This window comes from Crocodylus porosus, unplaced genomic scaffold, assembly GCF_001723895.1.
Source record: "Crocodylus porosus isolate Cpor-Errol unplaced genomic scaffold, CroPor_comp1, whole genome shotgun sequence".
Lineage (NCBI taxonomy): Eukaryota > Metazoa > Chordata > Crocodylia > Crocodylidae > Crocodylus > Crocodylus porosus.
The window spans coordinates 74862894-74884328 of record NW_017728947.1 but is presented as its reverse complement, the minus strand read 5'-3'; the positions used below and the strand labels follow the sequence as shown (position 1 = coordinate 74884328).

The window sequence follows — 21435 nt, the reverse complement described above, 5'->3', positions numbered from 1 at the left end:
TTTAATACATGATGAACTGTTAGGCACAAATCCGTCTGCAACATGAGGTAACAATGTGACCAAAGACAGGTATGTAGTATTTACATACATGTCATTTCATGCTGCAGGAAAGAATGTAATTTCATATAAATTGCAGAAAGCCAACAAATGACAACCCTCCCAGCTTAACTCAAGAGCCTGGCTGTTAGGGCATTTGCCCTAGGAGTAGGAGACCCAGGTTCTCGGCCACCTTCAGCAAAAGGTAACTGCCATTTACTAGCAAAGCATCCTAACCATTGAGGCCATGGATTAGGTAGGGCCAAGAGCACATTCCCACAGGGCACTGGTGCGGCCCCATGTTGCTGCTCACTGCCACCCCCAGGCTGATATCCCTGCCCTTCTGCCCCCATCCATCACCCCCACTCGCTGCTCTGGCATCAGGTCCCAGCTGCACAGCAGAGACCGCAGGATGCAGCAGGAGTTGGACTGGCCTAGCTGGCACTGCACGTGGCCAGCCAAGAATTGCAGGGCCCAGTCAGCTCCTGCAGTGCTCTACAGCCCAACAATACAGCTGGGAACCACATGGTGCCACAGCAACCAGCAGAGAGTGGAGGGGAGCGGTGGCAGTGGCGGGCAAATGGCTGCGGCACGGGTGAGCAGGAATCAGTTGCCACATGGGTGGGAGCGGATATGTGGGTGGGAGTACAGGGCCCATGCCGTGCACCAGGGCCAGTGCTGGTGGCAGAAGCACAGGCGGTGCGGGCCAGCAGGGGCTCTATTGATCCAGGCCAGGCTGAGCCACCAGGGAGAGGGGAAGCTGGTCCAGCTCCAGAGCCCCTTCCAGACTGGGCCCTGTGCTCCTCTTGCCCCACTCTGGGCCCTGCTGGCCCTGGCACATGGACAAGAGCTGTGCTCCCACATACCCACTCTCTGCCCCCCCCCCGCTGCTTTCACAGCTTTCCTGCCTGCAGCTGTTGCTGCTGTTCTCCACCCCAAACTGGTCGCTCCAGCACCACATGGCTCCCAGCTGCAACACTGGCTTCTGATTCTGAGGACAGGGGCAAAAACTCACAGTCCTCCCCTACCTCCCCGCCACCTTCTTATCTGAACTTCACTCCAGCACAGAGAAGCAGTCCCAGGCCAGAAGCCTCTGCTCCACACGGGGACATATGGCTGAAGGTAAGGGGGGCAAGGCCAGCTGGGCCTTGCTTCTGAAGCTGCTTAATACTGCCAGTGGCTCCCCCTGGGTCCTACTGCCCCTGGCTTGTCAGCTTTGACAGGCAGCTAGGGGCAGATGAATATTAATTTTTTAAATTTTTTAGGGGCCCCCATGGGCCAGACAGAATGGCCTGGTGGGCTGGATCCAGCCCATAGGCTGTATATTGCCCACCCCTGGGTTAGGAAAAGGAACAAATATAAAGTGCCTTGGAGGTGTAGGCCGCACACTGTGTTTTAGAAGCAACATCAGCCCATGAAAGTCCCCAGAGTTAGCCGAGTCGTAGCCTGGGGGAGCAGGGTGGGAGGAGAGAGTCCTGGTATAAAAGTGTAAAAATAAAAAGTTACAGGTTAAAAAAAAAAAATGTACTTAAGGAAATGAAATCAGATAGCCAAGACCCTAGGGGAGGTGGAAGTTAACAGGAGCTCCATCAGCAGTGGAGGTTAGAAAGGAACTGACCCAGAAGTAACAGGTGGTAGAAGTATCCGGGAACTGAACGTAGTTGGATATGCATCTTAAAAGTATCCCTGTTATCCTGACAAAGAAAGAACATGAAATGTCTTTTCTCCAAAGTCAAAGTCAGGAATGCCACCTCTTTGCTCCCCACACTAGCCTGTAGATATACTTCTCTAGAATGCTAACTAGCTTTCTTCTGCTTTGATTAGGTATTCCTGCAAAAGTAGGGAGTGTAAAGTTAGAGGGGGAATTTCTTTATTCATTGCTTTACAGCAAAAGAGGCTGTGGAAGAAACTGTATAAAACACAACATATTTCTTATATAAAGAAACTTAGTTCAACATTCTGGATGAAAGCTTAAATCCACAAGGACTGGAAAATTCACCTTGTCCAGTTGTAGGCACCAAAGTTAATTTTGTGGCACGAAGACATTAACCCTCAATCTCCTCCCTTTATCAGAGAATGATTTCCTCATGCACTGCTACAGCTTTCAGACACTTTTTCTAAGCAGAGAACTTAAACTCTTCTTGCCAGAAGGTAGGAGGTTTAAATGAGAAAACTCACTGTACTCTCATCATTACTTGAGTATAGCAGCAGTTCTGAGTTTTTTGCACCTTACATCCCCTGAACCATTTTGTCAAAAAGCCAATCCCACCACAATAAAAACGAAGCCCCGCTGTCTGAGATTTCTGTTGATTCATCTATTTGAAGTGCAAACAACTTTGATTTTTTTTTCAGTTGGGCAATGAGCTGAAGACCCAGCTACTTGACCTTTGAGTCCAACTGGTTGCGAAACACTGTATAGTACTTACATTCATCCAACCCCAGCTGATAAGCCAAGTTCTGAAGGCCTCGTACCTTCTCCATCAGGTTAGCAGTGGTGAGACTCCCCAGCTCTAAAAAGCAGAGAGAATATTTCTAACGTTGTATATTGCCCTCTAGTGGCAGCTAGCCTAGATCAGCCATTTTCACCGACCCAGTATGATATACTGCTGACATGCTCCATCAATTGGAGAAGGATAAAGTATTCTGTACCTCTGTAATATTTCTTGACGAGAAAAGCAAGGTAGATACAAAAATCACAGTGATGATTCCAAGCAAGGAAGATGCACCTTGCAGTTCACATAGGAAACTGATTTACTTGGTCCTGTAACCCGCTCCTCTTCTAGCACAGTGCTTCCTTTAAGCATATTTGTCTAGTCCAGGGGTGCGCAACCCACAGGTCAGATGCAGCCCATGGAGCATTCATCCTGTCTACGGGCCAAAAAGGTAAAGGGACCGCTGGTCTTGTCCAAAATAGATAATCCTATGAAAGGAGATGTCTACCACTCTCAGTGTGCTGGTGTTTTCAAAGCCTACTACATATCTCATAAAAAGAAATAAAATCATTAGGATTTCTACATTCATTTCCTCACACTACCGTGGGTCATATCCCACTAAATAATCATGTGATGAATATAAATGCCAGGCAACAGTGGACGGTTGCATTTTGTTTTTCCCCAATCTTAAACTGCTCTAATAAACGATCACTTATAAATGATTTGGTTCTCTTGATCAAGGAAGCTTTCCTAGTTCCCTGACTTATGCTAAGCTGAGCTCCTGTCTATTTGCATCCTTCAAGTTAACATGGGTCTTAAGGCCCACGCAGCTAACAGCCCCTACTGTGTGGGGCCAATGGGCAAAAGATGCAACTAAATTTCTTGGGACGACAAAAACCAGGGTGGGAGTGTTGTGCGGGTCAAAACATGCGAACGAGAGCTCCTGAGGGGGGACATGGAGCAGAGCCCCCAGGGCCACACCCAGTGGTCCTCAAAGGCATCAAAAGAGCTGGTGGACGCCATCCACTGGTGCTCCACCCAGAAATGTGTACAGGCCAGTGAGAGAAATGTGGCCCCACAAGCCTATGCTGAGCTCCTGACTGCCAATGTTATTTTGTAAATTACAGAATCCCAGATAAAAACTAAAACCAGAGCCACATCAAAAGTTACAGATTCAATTGCATTGGCATTTCAAGCTGTCCTTCTAGCTGCCACTGCAAAGTTGTTTTATTGTAATACTGTGGATTATTTTAGAAGAAGCAAAACAGGCAAGGGATAAAAGTTTACAAATTAACAAATGAACAACTCAGGATTTTCATAGGAATTAAAGCTGGTAGATTTTGTGGTTTAGAGGGCTTAGTAACATAAAACTTCTCCATAGGTTGAGTTCTGTTGCACTAAAAAAGGAGAGCAAGTCTGTTATATACTGACAACTGAATTTTCCATAGAATAAATTTACATTTAGCTTTCAATTACCTATAGCTATAAATTACAAGTTAGATTATAAAATGTAAAATGGCAGCAGCCCCTCAAGTATACATGTTATCTTCAAACAGCTTTTGTTCTAATAGTGGAAGTTAATTCCTGTTGCTGTTCCCAAGAGAGAAGATCTACCAGTATAAAACTGAAATTAATGGGACAAAATAGGTTGCAGAGATTTAATTTGGAGGGAGACTGTTGTGAAATCCTGACCCAAATAAGATGTCTGAAGATCTGAAACTGAAGTAAAATATTTTCATGGTAGAAGGGGATCAGTCTGTAACAAACTTTCTATTTTGATTGTATAACTAAAGCAGCTCAAATATTTGTTTGAACTGAAATATCTGAGAGAAAAGCATTGCAAAAATATCACAGTAATAGCGCTGACCAATAGAGTTCACAAGGTAGGTTTAAAATCAAAGACTCTTTCCTTTGGCACGTCTCAGGTTACTACACAGTCAACCAAAGCTCATACCTTTTAACATGTCAATATCATCATTTTCTAGCTCAGCCATCCATTTTGGAGGAGAACTGGTGATAGGCTGTCAAAAGATGAGCAAAAAAAAATCCATGTTCAATTACATAAACTTCTTATGTCAATAAGCAAAAACAAAAGGCATTGTGTCAAGCGTGGGGAAGTTCACATCACTCAACTAAAAGGATAATTGGATGCAAGCCCCACAGCCTCAGTAGAGAGCTATCCTAGACAAGGTTTTAAGTTTGTCCCTTAAACCCTGTTTTCCTATGGTTTTGCCCAGCTGCTGGAGTTGGAAGCCATGCTGTAAGATGCAGTAATACTTCCAGGAGTTGTAAAGCACTAATATAAAACCTTGATTTCAAAGAGGTATAGCTAGGCTGAATGTATACTTTACCGTTATTTTGAAGCACCAGAAAGATAAAAGTTATCCTACTAAGTGGATAAGTGAAAAAGAAAGCACAACAGAAAAAAAAAAGCATACTTAAGTACGACAAGGCAAGACTACAAAAAGACCATATTCAAATGTCAACCAAAACAGTTAGAACCAAGTAATTTTACAGACAGTAGTCCCTACAGCTCTGTCAAGGAAATGGGAAGTGTAGTGGAAAAATAGGGGAAACAGGGCTGGGAACACAAGTGAAATATGGCCAAGTTGCCAACTGCAAACAGCAAAGTTTACTTACACTTTTGAAGGAAGCAGCAAATTCAGCAACACCTGGTACTACAAAAGGGAAAGGAAGAAGTCATTGTTTGGGACCCAAATGCACTGCCCTCCCCTGTCAGAAGAAGCACGGTTTCACCCACGTAGGCACCTGGCCCACTGGCTGGATGAGACCAAGCAACTTGGGCAGAGGCACTAGCTGCTGGTTCACAGAGACAGTCAAGAGAATCCAAAGCCACCTCTGAGGAAAAGAAGCAGGCAGCTGGGGCTGGCGTGGTCAGCAGTTACCACAGAAGCCAGCAGGCAGCGATCACCCCACCTGGCCACCAGCGTGTGGGTCGCCGCATGTCTCACACACACATAGAAAGCACCAGAGCGCGATACAAACCGCCCGCCTCAGCCCCTCACAAGGCACTCACGCCCGGCCCCCGCACCTCCTGCCACGGAGCCCCGTCACTTACGCTGCTCGGGCCACAGGTCAGGGGAGGCGCGGTCCAGCTTCTCGAAGCTCAGCAGCGACGTCTCCAGGTCCGACCCTGCAACGCCATACACCGGTCAAGCCCGCCGACGCCCCCGCCCCAGCACCAAGCGGGCCAGACGCGATCCCAGCCCCACTTACCGTCCGCGGGAGCCGCCATCTTGCCCAGCGTCACGTGGCAGGCGGGGTCGGCCGCGGGAAGGCCGGCACGTGACCCTTCGGGCTCCACCCCCGCAACCCCAGCCACACGTGCTGCCGACTCCGGGTGTGTCCGGCCCGACCTCGCAGCCAATCAGGCAATGCTTGTGGGGCCGGGGGTGTCAGCGCGCAGTACCCAATCGAAGCTCGGGAACGGTGGGCGGTGGCGCAGCGAGAGGTGGTGGCCGGAAGAGTCCGGATTGTGATTGGCCGAAGGGAGTCGTAGCTCCTCGAATGGGAAGGCGCGGGGGCGGGGCCGGCGCTCGATAGCCAATGGGAGCGCGCGGGGTCAATCAGTGCTCCATGTCAGACGTGAGATTTGCTGGGGTCGGGACCCTAGCGCAGGATGGCGGTGGTAGCAGCGGCGGCTCGCGGGGCCTGGCCCGGGCGGCACCGCCTGGCCAGGGTGAGGGGGCGAGGCGGGGGCCAGGACCCGGCGACGGGGTGGCCCCGAATGGGGTCGGGTTACGTGGGGCGGTCTTGCACTGGCACGGGGTGCGGCGGGCCTGCCTTGCACCGCTCTCTGCAGCCAGTGTTCCTGGGTGGCCCGGCGCTAGGTTGGGGCAGCAGGTCCCCGGCGGCGTGCTCCGTCCACTCCATGCATTGACCTGGTATTACAGTGCTTCCAGGACCGGTGCAAAAAAACAGAAAAAAAGGAAAAAAAAAAAAAAAGCCTCACAGCCCCCCTGCTGCCATCTCCATCGCAGGCGTCTCTGTTCCTCTCCTGCAGATCCCAGCAACAGTGAAGTCCCCCTGGCTTTCTTCAGCCTTCTCCTCCTCCTCTGCGGTGAGTTCTTTTTTTCCCCCTGGCAACTTTCCCTAAAGGATCCAACCTGGAGTCCAAGGAGCCCTGACTGAAAAGAGGGGTCAGAGGAAGCACCAAAGACAGGCGCTGCTCCCAGAGCCCCTCTCTCCTGGAAGGCAGGGACCCCCAGGCTGTTGCAAATTAAAGTCAGTTTGGGGTGTACTCTTGGTTGGAGGTTGGGATCTGGGTGGCAGAGAGATCGGTACTGGGGCAAGGATCCAGCAGTGGGCGGTAAACAAGACTGAGACGGGACCAAATGGGAGGGATACCCACAGGGAGAGGACAGAGTAGTGCTCCCAGGAGCACACTCCCCTCCCTCCAGAACTTGGAATACAACCCGGCATTCCCGGGTCATGCCTCTGCTGTCAGCAAATATCTGTGTAGCGCAACGGCAAAGCATACGTCTCACCCCCTACCGCTCTCAGTTACTCCATTGGCTCGAGTGACAAGTCTGGGGGATCTAAAGGTTTCAACTCTGCTGGTGACCTGGGCCGATCTCACACCCAACAAAGCGAGGCATTTCTGGTTTTTCAGTTTAATTAAAAAACCCAGGGAATTACAAAAAGTAACATAAAAAGAATACTGTGGAGTTAGGATATGCCTAAAAATGTCAGGAAATGCCAGATTTAAGGGTGTATTTTCCACAGGATGTGTGGTCTGGAGATGGATCAGGACTGTTTGTTGCACACCACTTTGCTTTACTGCAGAAGTAGGAGAACATGTAGTGAATAAGCCTCACTAGCTCTCAGTTCTAGTTTCACATGCCCTTCACTCCCAGTTTCCTTTGCTTAGTCAATCCCTATCTCTTCTCATCATTTAACTAATCCTAATTATAGCTTCTGTCTCCACCATTTCCAATTCCAGTGCTGCCCAAATTCATAGTCCCAGTCTACCCCTCCTTTACCCCCCTGGTTTGCTATTTGTTCCCCTTGAATTTGGATTGGACACTGTCCAGAACAGTCCATTTTGAGCCTGGGAGACATTGGCTCCCTGCTCTCAGTTCCAGTTCCCATCTGATAGTAGTGATTACAGGGAAAGTCTAGCTTTGCCTGTGTAGCTTTTACATAGTGGGAATGAAACTTGTACAGTCTAGGTGGGTATTCAAGCTGTTCAAAAGAAGATCATTAGCATTTTTTAGAGGTACCCCAATACATCAGTCCCATATCAAATTGGCACCAGTATAAGGAAAATTGACAGTATCGGCAATCAGCTTTTTTTGGTTGACGTGGCCAGTGAATGCCCTGGGTACGTACACAGTGCAGCACACAGGCAGCCGGGAGCACAGTCCAGCAGCATGGCAGTTGGATCCAGCTGGTAAGTCTGTTGTGAGGGAAGGGCTATGGTGGGCCAGATCAAGGCCCCATGGTGGGGGAGAGAGTGGGACTGGGGCAGTGGCAGGCAGGGTGTGGGGCGGAGCCATAAGTGACTCGTCAGGGCGGTGCAGCTCCTGCCGCTTCCTGGATGTGTGTCCCTGGATCTGCATGTGGGACCAGAGCAGCACTGGGCTCTTCCTGGTGGGACTGGGCTGGGCTGGGCTGCACTCGGGGGCGGGCAGTGGTGGTGTTGGGAGCAAGGCTATGGCAAATTTTCAGGTGGCTGGAAGCGCCCCCAGCCCTCTCCCAGTGCTACCACCACCCGCCTTCGGCGCAGCCCAGCCCGGCCTCCCACTAGGAAGAGCTCAGCACTGCCCTGGCCCCAACGTACCCTCACCCCATGCAGATTGGGGGACACACCCGCCCCATGCATGTAGTGGCAGGAGCTGCACCCCCCCCCTCCCCGTGCCCTACAGGCGAGCTGTGGCTCCGTCCCATGCCCTGCCCCAGCTGTGCAGCTCCTACCCCAACCCCACTCCCTCCCTCACTGTGGGGGCCTCGATTTACAACCCCCATGCCCCTTCCCTCACCCCTTCCCCCACAACAGACTTTACCAGCCCAACACTGCCCAGCTGCATATCGGCTACTGGATTGTTACTGGCAGATACGGCTCTTTAAAAATCAGCTATTGGTATCAGCCCGAAAAATCTCTTATTGGTGTACCCCTAGAATTTTTTAACTTGAGCAGTGTGGTTTCTTTAACATTATCCTCAGAAACAGCTGAAACATTTTGGCAAAAATTTTAAAAAAAATCTGCCTGAGGCAGACACCTGTCATGGAAAATTTCAGCCCTAACAAAGCTTGATAAAGTTATAAGCAACTGAAAGTGGTTTCATAGTGAGAAGTGTTGGTCAGCCTTAAAAGTAGGTGCCAGGCCCATCAAGCATAAGGCACTTTGATGAATAGGCATAAAACTGAGGTAGAAGTACTATGTTGTGACCTCTGCTTTGTCTTCTGCAGCCAACAACGAAACTGTTTATTGATGGAAAGTTCATTGAGTCCAAAGCTACTGAATGGATCGATATCCACAACCCAGTAAGTTAAATGGTCTCCTCTGTCGTGGTCTACAAGAGACTGCACCTCTCTTGAGCCTCTTGGCAAGATGCAGGGAGTGAGTGCCTTGAGAGAGGTGGAGTGGGAACTTTCCCCTGGCTGCCTCCCAATTGCCTTCTGTGGTAAGAACTTCACAGAGTTAATGGCAGTGCCATGTTAACTTTGCCTCCAAGAGAGCTTTCTAACCAGCACATCCAGTTACTGAAGGATTCTTGTCATATGTGGTTTGATATAACCCTGTATGTTGTAATCTTTTATGATTTGCTATACCTCAGAAGTGACAAAAACTGGGATCACCCCTCATGTCCAGAAGGAAGTCATTATCATGACTGGAATCAAGTTCCTCTTTCTTCTATGGACACAGCTGCCACCTGTGAGCCATGAAATTCCCAGTGAATGTAGATGTTAAGTAATGTGTTGGATGCAATTTCACTGTAAATCTGGAATCAAAATAGTTAAAGGTTGCTCCTGTGTCAACCACGAAGGGGTAGATACAGTTGAAACTGTCTGAAGGAGCATCCGGCCTGACACTCACAACAGATACACCCATCAGAAATTACCAAACTTTTTTCCATGACATCCCATTTTGATACATTCTTTATTTCACTGTCACTCTTGAGAGTGATCAGAGCACAGAGGCCTGTTCATGAAAGCTCAATCAGCCCACTGAGTTCATTGTGTCTGCTGATGAGATCTGCCCCCTGCAGGGCAGCTCACACTCTTGCTTGAGTTCCTGGTTGTTGTGAGTGCTTGCTCTCTCTTTCTTTCTGTGATGTAAATGTTGATCTTTGCTTTGTCAAAATAGATTTAATTTTTATAAAAGTCTGTATTGAAAAAAGGTTACTCTTGCAGAGGCAAACATACAGGCTGCCTATACAAATGCTTTGGGATGAGGGGTGCATTTTAATTAGAGGAGTTCCCAGATAGCAGCTCTAATTAAAATGGCTCACCATCACATGTGTTAAGCCCCCACATGTTTAAAATGGCTGTTGGGAAACTATCTAAAACTCATGTGATAAGGTTTAGATAAAGTGCCCCTGCAGCCATTTTAAAATGTGCAGGGTCTTAATACGCATGATGGTGAGGTGGTGCTGGAGCATTCTAATTAGAAGGCAAATGAGTATAAAGGCAGCCTCAGAGTCTAGGCTATTCTGGAATGAAGGTTGTCCATCCAGTCCTAATTCTGCAGAGTTGGCCATCTGAAGCAGTCTTTACATAATCATGTACTACTTCTCCCAACGACCCTGTCTCATCCAGTACACAGGAGGGTTAGGAGATAAGCCAGGGTTGTAGAGGGCTGTCCGTGGGACCCCTGCCTTATTCACTGCAGAAACTGAAACGTGTAAGTGAGTGAAGCTGGGAGATCGGAAAAGTTAAAGCACTAAATGATACTGGACCAGAAAAATGTGTTCTGTCTGAACTGGTTACAATCACTTAGGTAAGTCACTTAAAGCAAAGGGATCAGAGGTGGCCAGTGACTTAGTTTTCTCAGTTCCCCATTTGAGATGCCAATAACCTAATTTTTTTTAGTACTGCTCAGCACTCATAACTCCAGCTCAGGCTCTATCCTATGGGTGTGCAAGGCAGGAATCTCTTCCTGACAGTGGGGAATTACTAAGTACATTTCCATTTCAGAAGAAAGATATTGGGGCAGCTGTGTGTGAATGGACCATTGAACATTTGAGAGACATGACTGGAGAAGGAGTCGTCTTATTCTTAATGTGTTTTACTATTTCATCAGGCCACAAACGAGGTTGTTGGCCGTGTCCCAAAGACCACATCCAGCGAGATGGAGGCAGCTGTGAATTCCTGCAAAAAAGCATTTTGGAATTGGTCAGAGATGTCTGTTTTGAGCCGTCAGCAAGTCTTCCTGCGTTACCAGCAGCTCATCAAGGACAACTTGGTGAGACTCCTACAGATGTGCCTAAGGGTTGTTGCTGAGTGCCTAGCAGGTTCCATAGTGTTTTCTTAGCTCATGGTAGGGCAGGGCTGCCTGGGCATATGAGTTAAATGTGAGGGGTGGAGGAGGAGGGACACTACGTATACCCTTGGAAGGGATAATATTATACTCTCTAGGCCCATGAGGGCACAGGAATAGTGCTGCTTGGGGATAGAGGGCAGGCAAATCCCTGTTTTTATTTTCCAGTGAGGTTCCTTGGAATCCAGAAGCTGGATGGAGAGTTTTCCAGTCAGTGCAAAGAAACGAAAGAAATATCTAAAAGAGAAATACTCTCCTGGACTTTGCAGTTTCCTTTTCTTCTTCCTCAGATTCCCTGACTGGGGCACTGAAATGCTGAGGGATTCAAATCAGCTCCACAGCTGTCGTTGTCCAGATTAGAACATTTCCCTTTCTGTAGGTGACTGGCTTCTTACCTGGGCTGCAGTACATAATGAACAAGTAGCAAGTTGGGCAGTGTTCCCTTTCCAAGCCCTTCTCAGCTGATGCATTTACTGTGGCTTTGGGAAACAGCCTGTCCTGCCCTGGCCACTTTTCTTGTCTTTTCCATTTCCAGAAAGAAATTGCAAAACTGGTCACCTTGGAGCAAGGGAAGACCCTGGCTGATGCTGAGGGAGATGTGTTCCGAGGCCTCCGTAAGCTGCTGGCTCCTTTTAAATAGGGCTTTCAGACTTGTCCTTTCCTGAAAGTTTTGCTGAGGAACAGGGGCCCTAAGGCTCTAAGAAATTTATCCCCTTCAGAGTTTCTATATCAAGGAAGAGAACCAGCCTGAGTTAGCTCTGTATGAAAAAGCTCCCATGTGTCCATTTTTTTCTCACCATTTCAAAGTTGCTGACCCCTTCTTCCTGCATCCTATGCAGACTCGTTGTGTTTTCCCATGGATTGGAAAATCTCTTGAATGTGCACAGATATTTGAGTATAAGGTGTTCGTGTTCAGGTAGCTTCTGGTGGCTCCACTTATAAGCTGTGCTGGCTAGGTTTGAAATGCATCTTGGCAAGGCACCAGCAGCTGAAGGGACCACAGCAGCTGGTAGTAGGTTTAGGTATAGGTATGTCTACCTGAACATGCTGCTGGTGGTGTCAGAAGCCATCTTTTGCTTAGAGCAGTGGTATTACCTTGCCAACAGAAAAAGGGAAGGGGCTGGCAAAACCTTGAAGACTACACCAGGCTTCAGTGCCTTGCCACCAGCTCTGAAATGCTTTCCCAGGGGCAGTCCTATGAAAGCTCAGGAATGTTTAATGTACTAAGGAGAGGATCCACATAAATGAAGCTTAAAAGTGCTTGGTAAAGCAGAGGGTGTTTATGAAATACAGTGACTGTATATTGAGAGGAGAGGCTGGAAGAGATAGTTGGGTTATGGCAGAGGTAAAAAGGGAGTTTGTGGGTAAGCAGGAAGCTGCCCAGTAAGTAGTTCATTGCCTTTTTTTTTTGTTTGTTTCAGAGGTGGTTGAACATGCCTGTAGTGTGACATCCCTAATGCTGGGAGAAACCCTGCCTTCTGTCACTAAAGACATGGATACTTACACCTACCGTCTGCCTCTGGGAGTGTGTGCAGGGATTGCACCATTCAATTTCCCAGCTATGATTCCTCTCTGGATGTTCCCCATGGCCATGGTATGTGGAAACACCTTCTTGATGAAGCCATCAGAGCGTGTGCCAGGAGCCCTCATGTTCCTTGCCAGGCTGTTTCAGGATGCTGGTGCCCCTGATGGAACTCTAAACATTATCCATGGGCAACATGAAGGTAATTGTAGGCAAGGTTGCTGGGTTTGCTAAAAAAATATATGTGAGTTTTGGAATCATAAGAGCATTGGAGATGTTGGGTGTCTACTGTTATGACAGGGATGTAGGACCAGAAAGCACCTGAAGAATGTGAGCAGCAGGTGAATCCAGGTAAATGAAAGGCTGATGCCAAAGGCTAGAGCAGAGATTGGCACCCTCTGGCATGCATTCCAGAGCATGGCACATGAAGCCATTTTGCTCGGCACATCATGGCAGGCCAGGGCTCTGGGCAGGTGCTGCCAGCCACATAATCTGGGTTGTTCCCAGCAGGCAGCTGAGAGTCTGCAAGCCCTGCTGCAAACAGCTCAAGCTCCATGGCTGGGAGCAGCTACCCAAAGCCTGGGCCAGCTGCAGGGGTGGTACCAGCTTCTTCCTGGCATCAGGGGGAGCTCCAGGAGGGCTGCACTGCAGGCAGAAGCGGGTGGGCTCAGCTGCACAGGGTGGCTGGTGGCATCCCAGGCAGCACTGGAGGGGGTGGCTACATGGGGGAAGAGGGTTAATTTTGGGGTGGCTATAGCTCTCCCCCTCCCCCCAAGTCCCCATCTAGTGCCATTCCTGCAGGCTCCAGAGCCCCAGCTGGGCTTTGTGCCAGCAGCTGCTGCGCATACCCCTCTGGGCAGATGGCAGGGGAGGGTCCTGAAGCAGCACAACCCCATGCCCCTCCCCCACCATCCACTTTGAAGTGCATATGCAGTCACTGCCAGTATGGGGCTGATGCTGGCACTCTGGAGCCCCAGCATCAGCTCTGTGCTGGCAGCAACTGCACATGTACCTCTGGCCACAAACAGGGGAAGGGCTGGGGCAATGCATGCCTGCATGCCTCCATGTGGACAGCAGTGGAAGGGCCAGTGTTGCAATGCCTCAGCCCCTCCCCCATCCTGTGCCTTAAGGTGCGTGTGCTGTCACTGCTACCACAGGACTGATGCCAGGACTCCAGAGCCCTGGCACCAGCTCTACATTAGCAGCAACTGCACGCGCATCTTGGAGTGGATGGTGGGGGAGAAGCCTGGGGTTGCGCTGCCTGAGGCACCTCCCCTGCCATCCACCCAGAGGGGTGTGCACAGCAGCCTCTGGTGCAAAGCCTGGCTGGGGCTCTGAACCTCACAGGGACAGTGCTAGGGAGGAGTTTGGGGGGCTATAGCCCCCAAAATTTGCCTTAGCTTCCCCTCTAGCACCACCCGGGCTGCTACTGCCCACACCACTCAAAGCCCAGCCCCACACTCAGGAGCACTGCATCATTGCAGGCTCAGCTGCATCTTGCAGGCAGCAGCAGCACTGGAGAAATGGCTATGGGGGGACTAAGGTGAATTCTGGGGAGGCTATAGCCACCCGCAGGCCCCAGCCTAGAGCTGCCTCTGCAGCTGGCTGATGGGCAGGTTCCAGGACAAGGCCTCGGCAGTGCGCACTGCAGCCTGGGGCCAGCTCCCTGGGAAAGCACAGGGGCTGTGGTGGGCCCGGGGCATCATGAGGTTGGATTTTGTCCTGTGGCTCAGCAGTCCAGCTCTGTGTGTGTGTGTGTGTGTGTGTGTGTGTGTGTGTGCATGTGTCTGGTTCTGTGTGCATCTGTGCATGCATGTGTGCGTGTGTGCATGTGTCTGGTTCTGTGTGCATCTGTGCATGCACGTGTGCACACGTGTCTGGTTCTGGGCATGTTCATGTGCATGTGTTCTCTGTGTGTGTGTGTGATTCTCTGTGTGTGTTTGTATGTGTGTGTCTGGCATGCTGGTACTCTGGCACCTTACAGGGTAGACATTGCAGTTTTTTTGGCACTCTGGCTAAAAACATTGCCTACCCCTGGGCTAGAGGGAACTATAAGAGGAAGGAATAGATACAATTTTCAAGCTTGGGTGTCTACATTTAGTTTCCTAAGGTGGTTTTCAAAAGTGCCTGAGTGACGTAGGAATAGTGCCATGGATTTGGGTATATGTATTCCAAAGTCATTTAAGGCACTTCTGAAAATGTCACCTCAGGTACTTTAGTGTGAATTTAGGAGCTCAGCTGTAGGCATCCAATGTGAGAGATGTTATCTGGTAGCAAGAAAGGAGGGTGCTAGCTGTTTTAGAGCTGGGAAAAAGTGAAGATCTGAAGACAAATGAGTTCTGTGTCTGCAGTGCATAGACAAGGCTAGAGTGGGAGAGGCTAGCTAGTATTCAGGTATCAACAGGGTTGGTTATTTGAGTGTGTGGCAGGGATGGGCAGTGGAGCTGGGATCTGGTCATGAAATTGGAAATGGGCCAGAGCAGCATAGGGTTTGACTACTATAGGGATACTAGAGGTGTGAGAATTCAGAAGCTGGGTAAATGAGCAGAGAAGCAGGTTTTCAAGTACTAGAGAGTGAGCAGAGGCAAAGGGATGGACATGAGGGGATCCTGGATGCCTGCAGTAGTAAGGCGTGAAGGGGCAAAAAATTGGGTGGGACTCAAGGAGTGAAGATCTGTCATAGTAGAGATGTGGGCAGAGGGAGTATTTGCATATCAGAGTATAACACACTTTTTTTTTTTTCTCTTTGAAGCTGTGGATTTTATTTGTGACCATCCAGATATCAAGGCAATTAGCTTTGTGGGGTCCAATCAGGCTGGAGAGTACATCTACGAAAGGGGATCTCGGAATGGCAAGAGAGTCCAGGCCAATATGGTAATACCCTTCACTATAGTAGACCTTTGTGCTTAAAGATTAGTCCTCCATTATATAGGTATTTAGTCCAATCCCATTCAGCATCGAGGCTGATTCTTGAACTCCTGCTGCTGGATGCTTATTTCTCCCTACTGTTAGAACTCTGGCAGCTCACTAACAGCTGCTGTGTGGAGTTGTCCTTGCAGAGCTAGAAAGAAGGGAAATCCAGTGGGCGTATTTAGCCATTTGAGATAATTTATATGATGCATTTTAGGGAGCCAAAAATCACGGTGTAGTGATGCCTGATGCCAACAAGGAAAACACCTTGAACCAGCTTGTTGGAGCTGCTTTTGGAGCAGCGGGCCAGCGCTGCATGGCCCTCTCTACAGCAGTCCTAGTGGGAGAGGCACAGAAATGGCTGCCAGAGCTGGTGGAGAGAGCCAAGAATCTGCGAGTTAATTCAGGTAATATTTAGTTACTGCTGGTGAAACACCCAGCTTGTGTTTGCTTATAGACTTCTAGCTGTGTAAGTTTAGCACATTGCAGCGTGTGACACTGAGTTCTTGGGCTCTGTAGCTTTGGTACAGAATGGTAGGGAGTGTGGTAAAAACCATTTCATTGGAATGCTAGTCTTTGTGGGCATGGAACAAATGTTTTGGATCTGGCCAGTCCAAAGCACATGATCGGGATGGATGGGGAGTCTGTGGTGAGGGAAGGCTTGGGAGTATTGATAGAAGCATATGTTTACATTTTACGTTGTACTTTAACTAAAATTGTCTAATGGATCCAACCCTGCTTTTAATGTAGCAACTTAGTTTAGAACTTCTTGCCAACTTCTGTTAAGTTTGCAGTGAGGAAAGAGAAATGGGAACATTCACATTCTTTTGAATTAAAAATTAGAACATTATTGTTTTTAAGAGGATTCCCATTTCTTTAATTTGCATTCAGTAAAGTCCTGCAAAGGGAGACTTTTTCTTCCAGTTAAGTCAATCCACTGTTGGATTTTGGCATGGTAGTGACTCAATTATTCCTCCTCTTTAGACAAGCATTATAAACATACCTGAGGAGAAAAGAGATGGGAAAACTTTGTCTCACTGTTTGCTTCATTCATGTACTGCAGGCAGGATACGAGACACAGAAAGGTCAGTCATTGGCAGGTGCATTTTAACCTCTGAATCTGTGTGAGATGTCATTTGGCTGACCATACTCTGACCTTCTATTACCTCTGGCCCCTTTGCATGCCTGAGTAAGACTTGCAGTAGCCAGTTGGGCCTGTTAGCCAGTTGGGCTGGATATGGTGCTGATGGTGGGACAGAGTTCAAATCTTGTTCTAAACTTGGTGAAGTTTGGAATTAATAGGCTCCTATAGATGTGCAGGGAGCCTGCTCTGATGCCTGGAAAGATTAATAAAATTTGCTGCAGCACAGAAATTGATGTACTCCTGCAGCCTTCTGCGTCATGTGTATCAGCATTCCCGTGCTGAAAAAATGGTAGTGGGGCGCTTTCAGATAAAACACGCTTGATAAGCTTTAGTTCAAAGCACCCCACGGTCATTTTTTCAGTGCGGGGACACTGATACATATGACGCATGGGCACTTTTAATTAGTGCAGCTCACTAATTAAAGCACCTGGCACCACGGCCCAGAACACGTGTAAAAATGCCCAATAAGTCTAAAAGGACAGAACAAGAGACTAGAATGGGGAAACAACAGACAAAGGGGAAGATAGTAGGAATATTGAATCTTAGGTGAAAGTTTCAGTTAGCCTGCTGTCATCTTTGGTCCATCTGTGGCCCGGATGGCTTGAAAAATCCACAAAGCAGATGAAGTATGGAAATCTGGGATACTTAAGATCCTGACATTGTCAGTGTCTGTAATCCTGTCTCCAGACTGCCGAGAGGGCCACCATTCCCATTCCCATTGATCTGACCTATTCAGATAGTTTCTGACGCCACAGACATCAGTCTTTTTGTTTCCAGGAATTCCTAATTTATTGTTTGTCCAGTAGTCAGGTTTTTCTTTTAGACTGAAGCATGACAGCTAAATGACTTTCAAACACAGTTCATTCAACTCCTTTGACTCTAGCTTATGCCTGGTTTTAACAGGTATTTTATGTAACTTAGCAAATGATCATATCCATTTGTATCTTTGGCCCGATGTGGCTCAGCAAGGCTTTTGGAAAATGTTTTTAAGAGCTCCAAAATTACAGTCCTTGATGTGGCAACATTGAACTCTGAGTTTACTAGGGGGCATGTCTTGTCTCAGGGAATATTCAGCCTTTCAATTACAGTGGCTTGGGGTGCAGACCCTCTTGCCTCTATGCTTGCTTTATATACTATTAATCCTTAGGATTATTGTGGTTGCTAGGAATTAACTTGCGTCTCCACCCTTCCTCTGGAGAAGAAACTATCACAGTTCAACCCTTTATGTATTTCTTCACAGGAGACCAACCTGGAGCAGATCTGGGGCCTCTGATCACTCCACAAGCCAAGGAACGAGTCTGTAATTTGGTTGAGAAAGGAGTAAAGGAAGGGGCTACCCTCCTCCTAGATGGACGAAACATCAGAGTGAAGGGCTTTGAGAATGGCAACTTTGTTGGACCCACTATCCTTGGCAAGGTCAAGGTGAGATACCCCCACTGTTGATTACTTCAGACAGAGGAATGAGGCATATCAGATGTTCAGTAGAAAGAGTGGCATTTGTTTTGGTGAACACAGCTGGGGATTATCCTGTGGACTTTTAGCCATGCAGGGGCCAGTGATAAACTGCTGCTTCACCTTCTACATTTGAGAACTGTGGCCTGTCCCATGTGTTTGTTGAGAAGTTCAGAGTGGCTAAGGTTCCACCCTGGGAATGTCCTAAAATCTGGATTAGAGAATAGGTAGGCAGCTTGTGGTTGGATTGAAGGATAGATGCAGATAATGATGGAAAATTGGGAGAGAGGTGAGTAAAAATTGATGCAAATAGTTAATTGCCCAAGTACTATTCCTCATGGGCTGGAACACTGGCTGGTGAACCACAGGTTCATTTGACTTGGACTTTCTGTTTTTTCTGTCTTGGCAGCCAAGCATGACTTGCTATAAAGAGGAAATCTTTGGGCCAGTTCTAGTGGTTCTGGAAGCAGATACTTTGGAGGAGGCAATCGAGATAGTAAACAGGAACCCCTATGGGAATGGAACTGCCATCTTCACTGCCAATGGAGCAACCGCCCGGAAATACTCCCACTTAGTGGATGTGGGACAGGTGCGTATAAGTCTGAATTATCCTGGTCAGTGCTTACTATTAACATGGGGCAGGCAGCCAGCCCTGGCGACTGATTAGATAATACCCTATGGACTCATATTTAAGAAAACTGGACATAGTGGCTTGCAGCAGAGGAGTAGAAGCTGTTTTGCTCTTGTTGCTGCACTTCAGTGTTTGTTCAAACATGGTATCTTTTTGCTGATATAGGTGGGTGTAAATGTTCCAATTCCAGTGCCACTCCCAATGTTCTCCTTCACCGGCTCTCGTGGTTCATTCAGAGGGGACACCAATTTCTATGGCAAACAGGTAACTAATCAAATTAAGGAAAACAGTGTATTTAATTGTTCTTAGAGTCTAGTGCATGAAGCTATGTGGTGGAGGAGGAGACCATCAGGGTGTATGCTAATAAGGTAGAAGTTAGGGAGGGAGGATGAAGCAGCATGCCTTCTGGGAGGGTCAAATACATCCAGCCAGTGGGGAAGAGGGCAGCATCAGTGTCAGTAGTGGAGGCCTCCATATTCTGAGGGTGTAGCAAAAGCTCCTTTAGCACTGGTTTGCAGGAATCCGAAGGCCACATGTATGACCTTTGTTCCTCTTCATTTTTCAGGGGGTGCAATTCTACACGCAGATGAAGACCATCATCTCCCAATGGAAAGAGGAAGATGCCACAGTTACCAAGCCTGCAGTAGTCATGCCAACCATGGGGAACTAAACCAGCCTGTACAGATGCTTTCCATAGTGCCCCTCATTCATGCTACAGACTCCTTCCAGCTCTGTCCTGACTGGGAATGTTTCCTTTCAAACAGAAAGCTGTGTTCTCTTCAGGTCCTCCATTTCTGTTTTGAGTAGACAAGCTCTTTACATAATGGCACAATCATGTGTTTTGAGCTTAATCTGCTCAAAACTGCTGAGTTTCTCCCCTAAACCTTTCCCAGAGTGAAAGGGCAGATGGAGAGAGTGATCTCAATTTATCTTTTTCCTTCAAACTCCTCTGAACACCTCTGCCCAGGTTTCGTTTTCTACTGCATTTCTTTAGACCCAGTGACTCATTACCAGCTACATGTTGCTGAAACTATATCCACATCCTGGTCTTATGTGTTAAGATCCAAATCTGCCTTATCTTGGGACATGCTGAGTGCCAAAGAAATGACTTTTTCATTGCATGAAGGTAGCAGATTCAGGAGTTTCTCTGACTTGAGATTTTGAAGGCTTAACCCTTTTACCCATTAAACAGCTTCCAAGATTCTGGGGAACAGACTGCTTTAAGGGTTTAGAGCGATGTCTTCTGGGGTGGTAGTTTGAAGGTCAAGGAGGTTCCTAACAGAAGTAGAATGAATTCCACTCAGTGAGTCCCACAGTTTGGAAACTGCGACCCTCATGATGCCTATTCATTTTAATTCTCAACTCTTATATCTGAAAACACTATTAAGGTGCTTTTCACTATAACAGAAATGTGCCTACATATACTGTCGTGGACTGAAACCAGGGAAACAAAAGCATAGCAAAGTTTATGCCTGGTTAATTTTACTGGAGCCTTGTGGGGAAAAGGCAGAAGTAGAAGGAAGAATGCACCTCCTTCCTCAAAGCAACCAGGCTCATTTTCTTAGTTTCTTTTCATAACGCAGGTCTGTATTGCTACTGCCTACTGCTTTAGTTACTGTCATACATGCTTATATTATCTGCAAGTGAACAATACTTCCCAGTGCTAGAGCAGGTAAGGAAGTTCTGTGAGTCCATGGGATAAAGTTCTGTGTTGTTTGGAGCTGTGGTCCCAGGTTCCATCTCCCAAGAAGGGGTCACTTAGTTGGTGTCTAATGCAATCCTTGAGTGGTTATAGAAAGGTTCTGCAATGAGGTAGGATGAAGGGTAATGTTCACTTGGACTCAGTCCAGTCAACAGTGACTTGCAGAAAGTTTGTCTCTGCAGCTGTGGAAAGTCAAGCAAATATGCTGATTCTAATCATGATTTGTTGATCTAATCCAGGGGTGGCAAACTCACTTGGGGCCTTGAGCTGGACCCAAGTTGTGGGTCTCATTGTGGACCAGATCCAGTGGGTACTATGGCCACTAGTATGGGAGGAGTTTGACTAGCAGTGACAGTGGGGTTGCCAGCAGTGACAGGCGGCCTGGCAGTGGTCAATCCAGAGGAAAGGCACCCTGCCAAGCTCACTGTCAGGAGCTATAGCCATCGGTGCCAAAGGGCCCCAAATCTGTGGCAGGCTATACCCCCACAACTTCTGGTAGCTTGCTGGTAGGCCCGTGGCCCAAATAGAGCAACTCCATGGGCCAGATCCAACCCATAGGCTGTGTATTTGACACCCCGGTCTAATTTAAATAATATGAGCACTTTGTATTCTGTCTTCTGATAATGATGCCTTTTGTAACTGACAACTGCCTGACTTCAGTACAACTATTGTGAAGCCGCTAATATTTGTATCTTATTTTCTCTGTTATACCTAGGAGGAAAATTCTCACATTCGTCAATTTGATTATGAATAAAATTGCTAATAAATTTCTTCAGGCAATGACCCTGGTTTGCCATGAGATGCTGTTGACATGTCATTGATTTGCCCCTTGAAATAGGTTCCATTGTTCCTATAACTAAATCTGCCTGGACCCAAGTTTTACACAGCTCAGTACTGCAAGGAAGGCCCTTCAACTGGTTCCTATACATATCACTTTATTCCAAAAGCTCTTTAGGCTTATACAAATGCATTTATTCCAGAATAGAAAGATACCATCTTCAAAAAATAATGGCATGCCCTATATTGTGGTATCACAGCTTTTACCTTAAACTCTGTAGCAGGAGCCTGAGGTAATCCTAACTACCAACAAACCTTGGGCCAGA

At 47.8% G+C, this 21435-nt stretch overlaps 2 protein-coding genes across 2 annotated transcripts in view; one reads left to right on the top strand and one right to left on the bottom strand.

The window, feature by feature from the left end:
* The window catches only part of LIN52 (lin-52 DREAM MuvB core complex component), a 68755-nt gene extending 62944 nt beyond the window's left edge, over positions 1 to 5811 (bottom strand). The window contains exons 1-5 of the mRNA XM_019551696.1: positions 5706 to 5811; positions 5548 to 5622; positions 5109 to 5146; positions 4423 to 4489; positions 2463 to 2546 (exon numbers count right to left, since the gene is read on the bottom strand). Coding sequence (XP_019407241.1) covers positions 2463 to 2546; positions 4423 to 4489; positions 5109 to 5146; positions 5548 to 5622; positions 5706 to 5724 — 283 coding nt within the window. The 5' untranslated portion in view covers positions 5725 to 5811. The remainder of the gene's footprint in view (positions 1 to 2462; positions 2547 to 4422; positions 4490 to 5108; positions 5147 to 5547; positions 5623 to 5705) is intronic.
* Positions 5812 to 6070: 259 nt separating this feature from the next.
* On the top strand, positions 6071 to 21112 carry ALDH6A1 (aldehyde dehydrogenase 6 family member A1). The gene is made up of 12 exons (XM_019551687.1): positions 6071 to 6168; positions 6493 to 6549; positions 8901 to 8975; positions 10735 to 10896; positions 11507 to 11585; positions 12393 to 12695; positions 15246 to 15367; positions 15621 to 15810; positions 17788 to 17969; positions 18409 to 18588; positions 18796 to 18894; positions 19196 to 21112. The coding sequence occupies exons 1-12, from the start codon at positions 6109 to 6111 to the stop codon at positions 19298 to 19300; spliced, it is 1614 nt and encodes a 537-aa protein (XP_019407232.1). The 5' UTR covers positions 6071 to 6108; the 3' UTR covers positions 19301 to 21112.
* Positions 21113 to 21435: the final 323 nt, after the last annotated feature.

What these genes read in the sequence shown, in the direction of transcription:
- ALDH6A1 (XM_019551687.1), top strand. Translation starts at nt 6,109, where the DNA reads ATGGCGGTGGTAGCAGCGGCGGCTCGCGGGGCCTGGCCCGGGCGGCAC. An exon ending in CCTTCTCCTCCTCCTCTGCG is followed by an intron (nt 6,550 to 8,900) that starts GTGAGTTCTTTT and finishes TGTCTTCTGCAG; the next exon opens with CCAACAACGAAACTGTTTAT. An exon ending in AGATGTGTTCCGAGGCCTCC is followed by an intron (nt 11,586 to 12,392) that starts GTAAGCTGCTGG and finishes TGTTTGTTTCAG; the next exon opens with AGGTGGTTGAACATGCCTGT.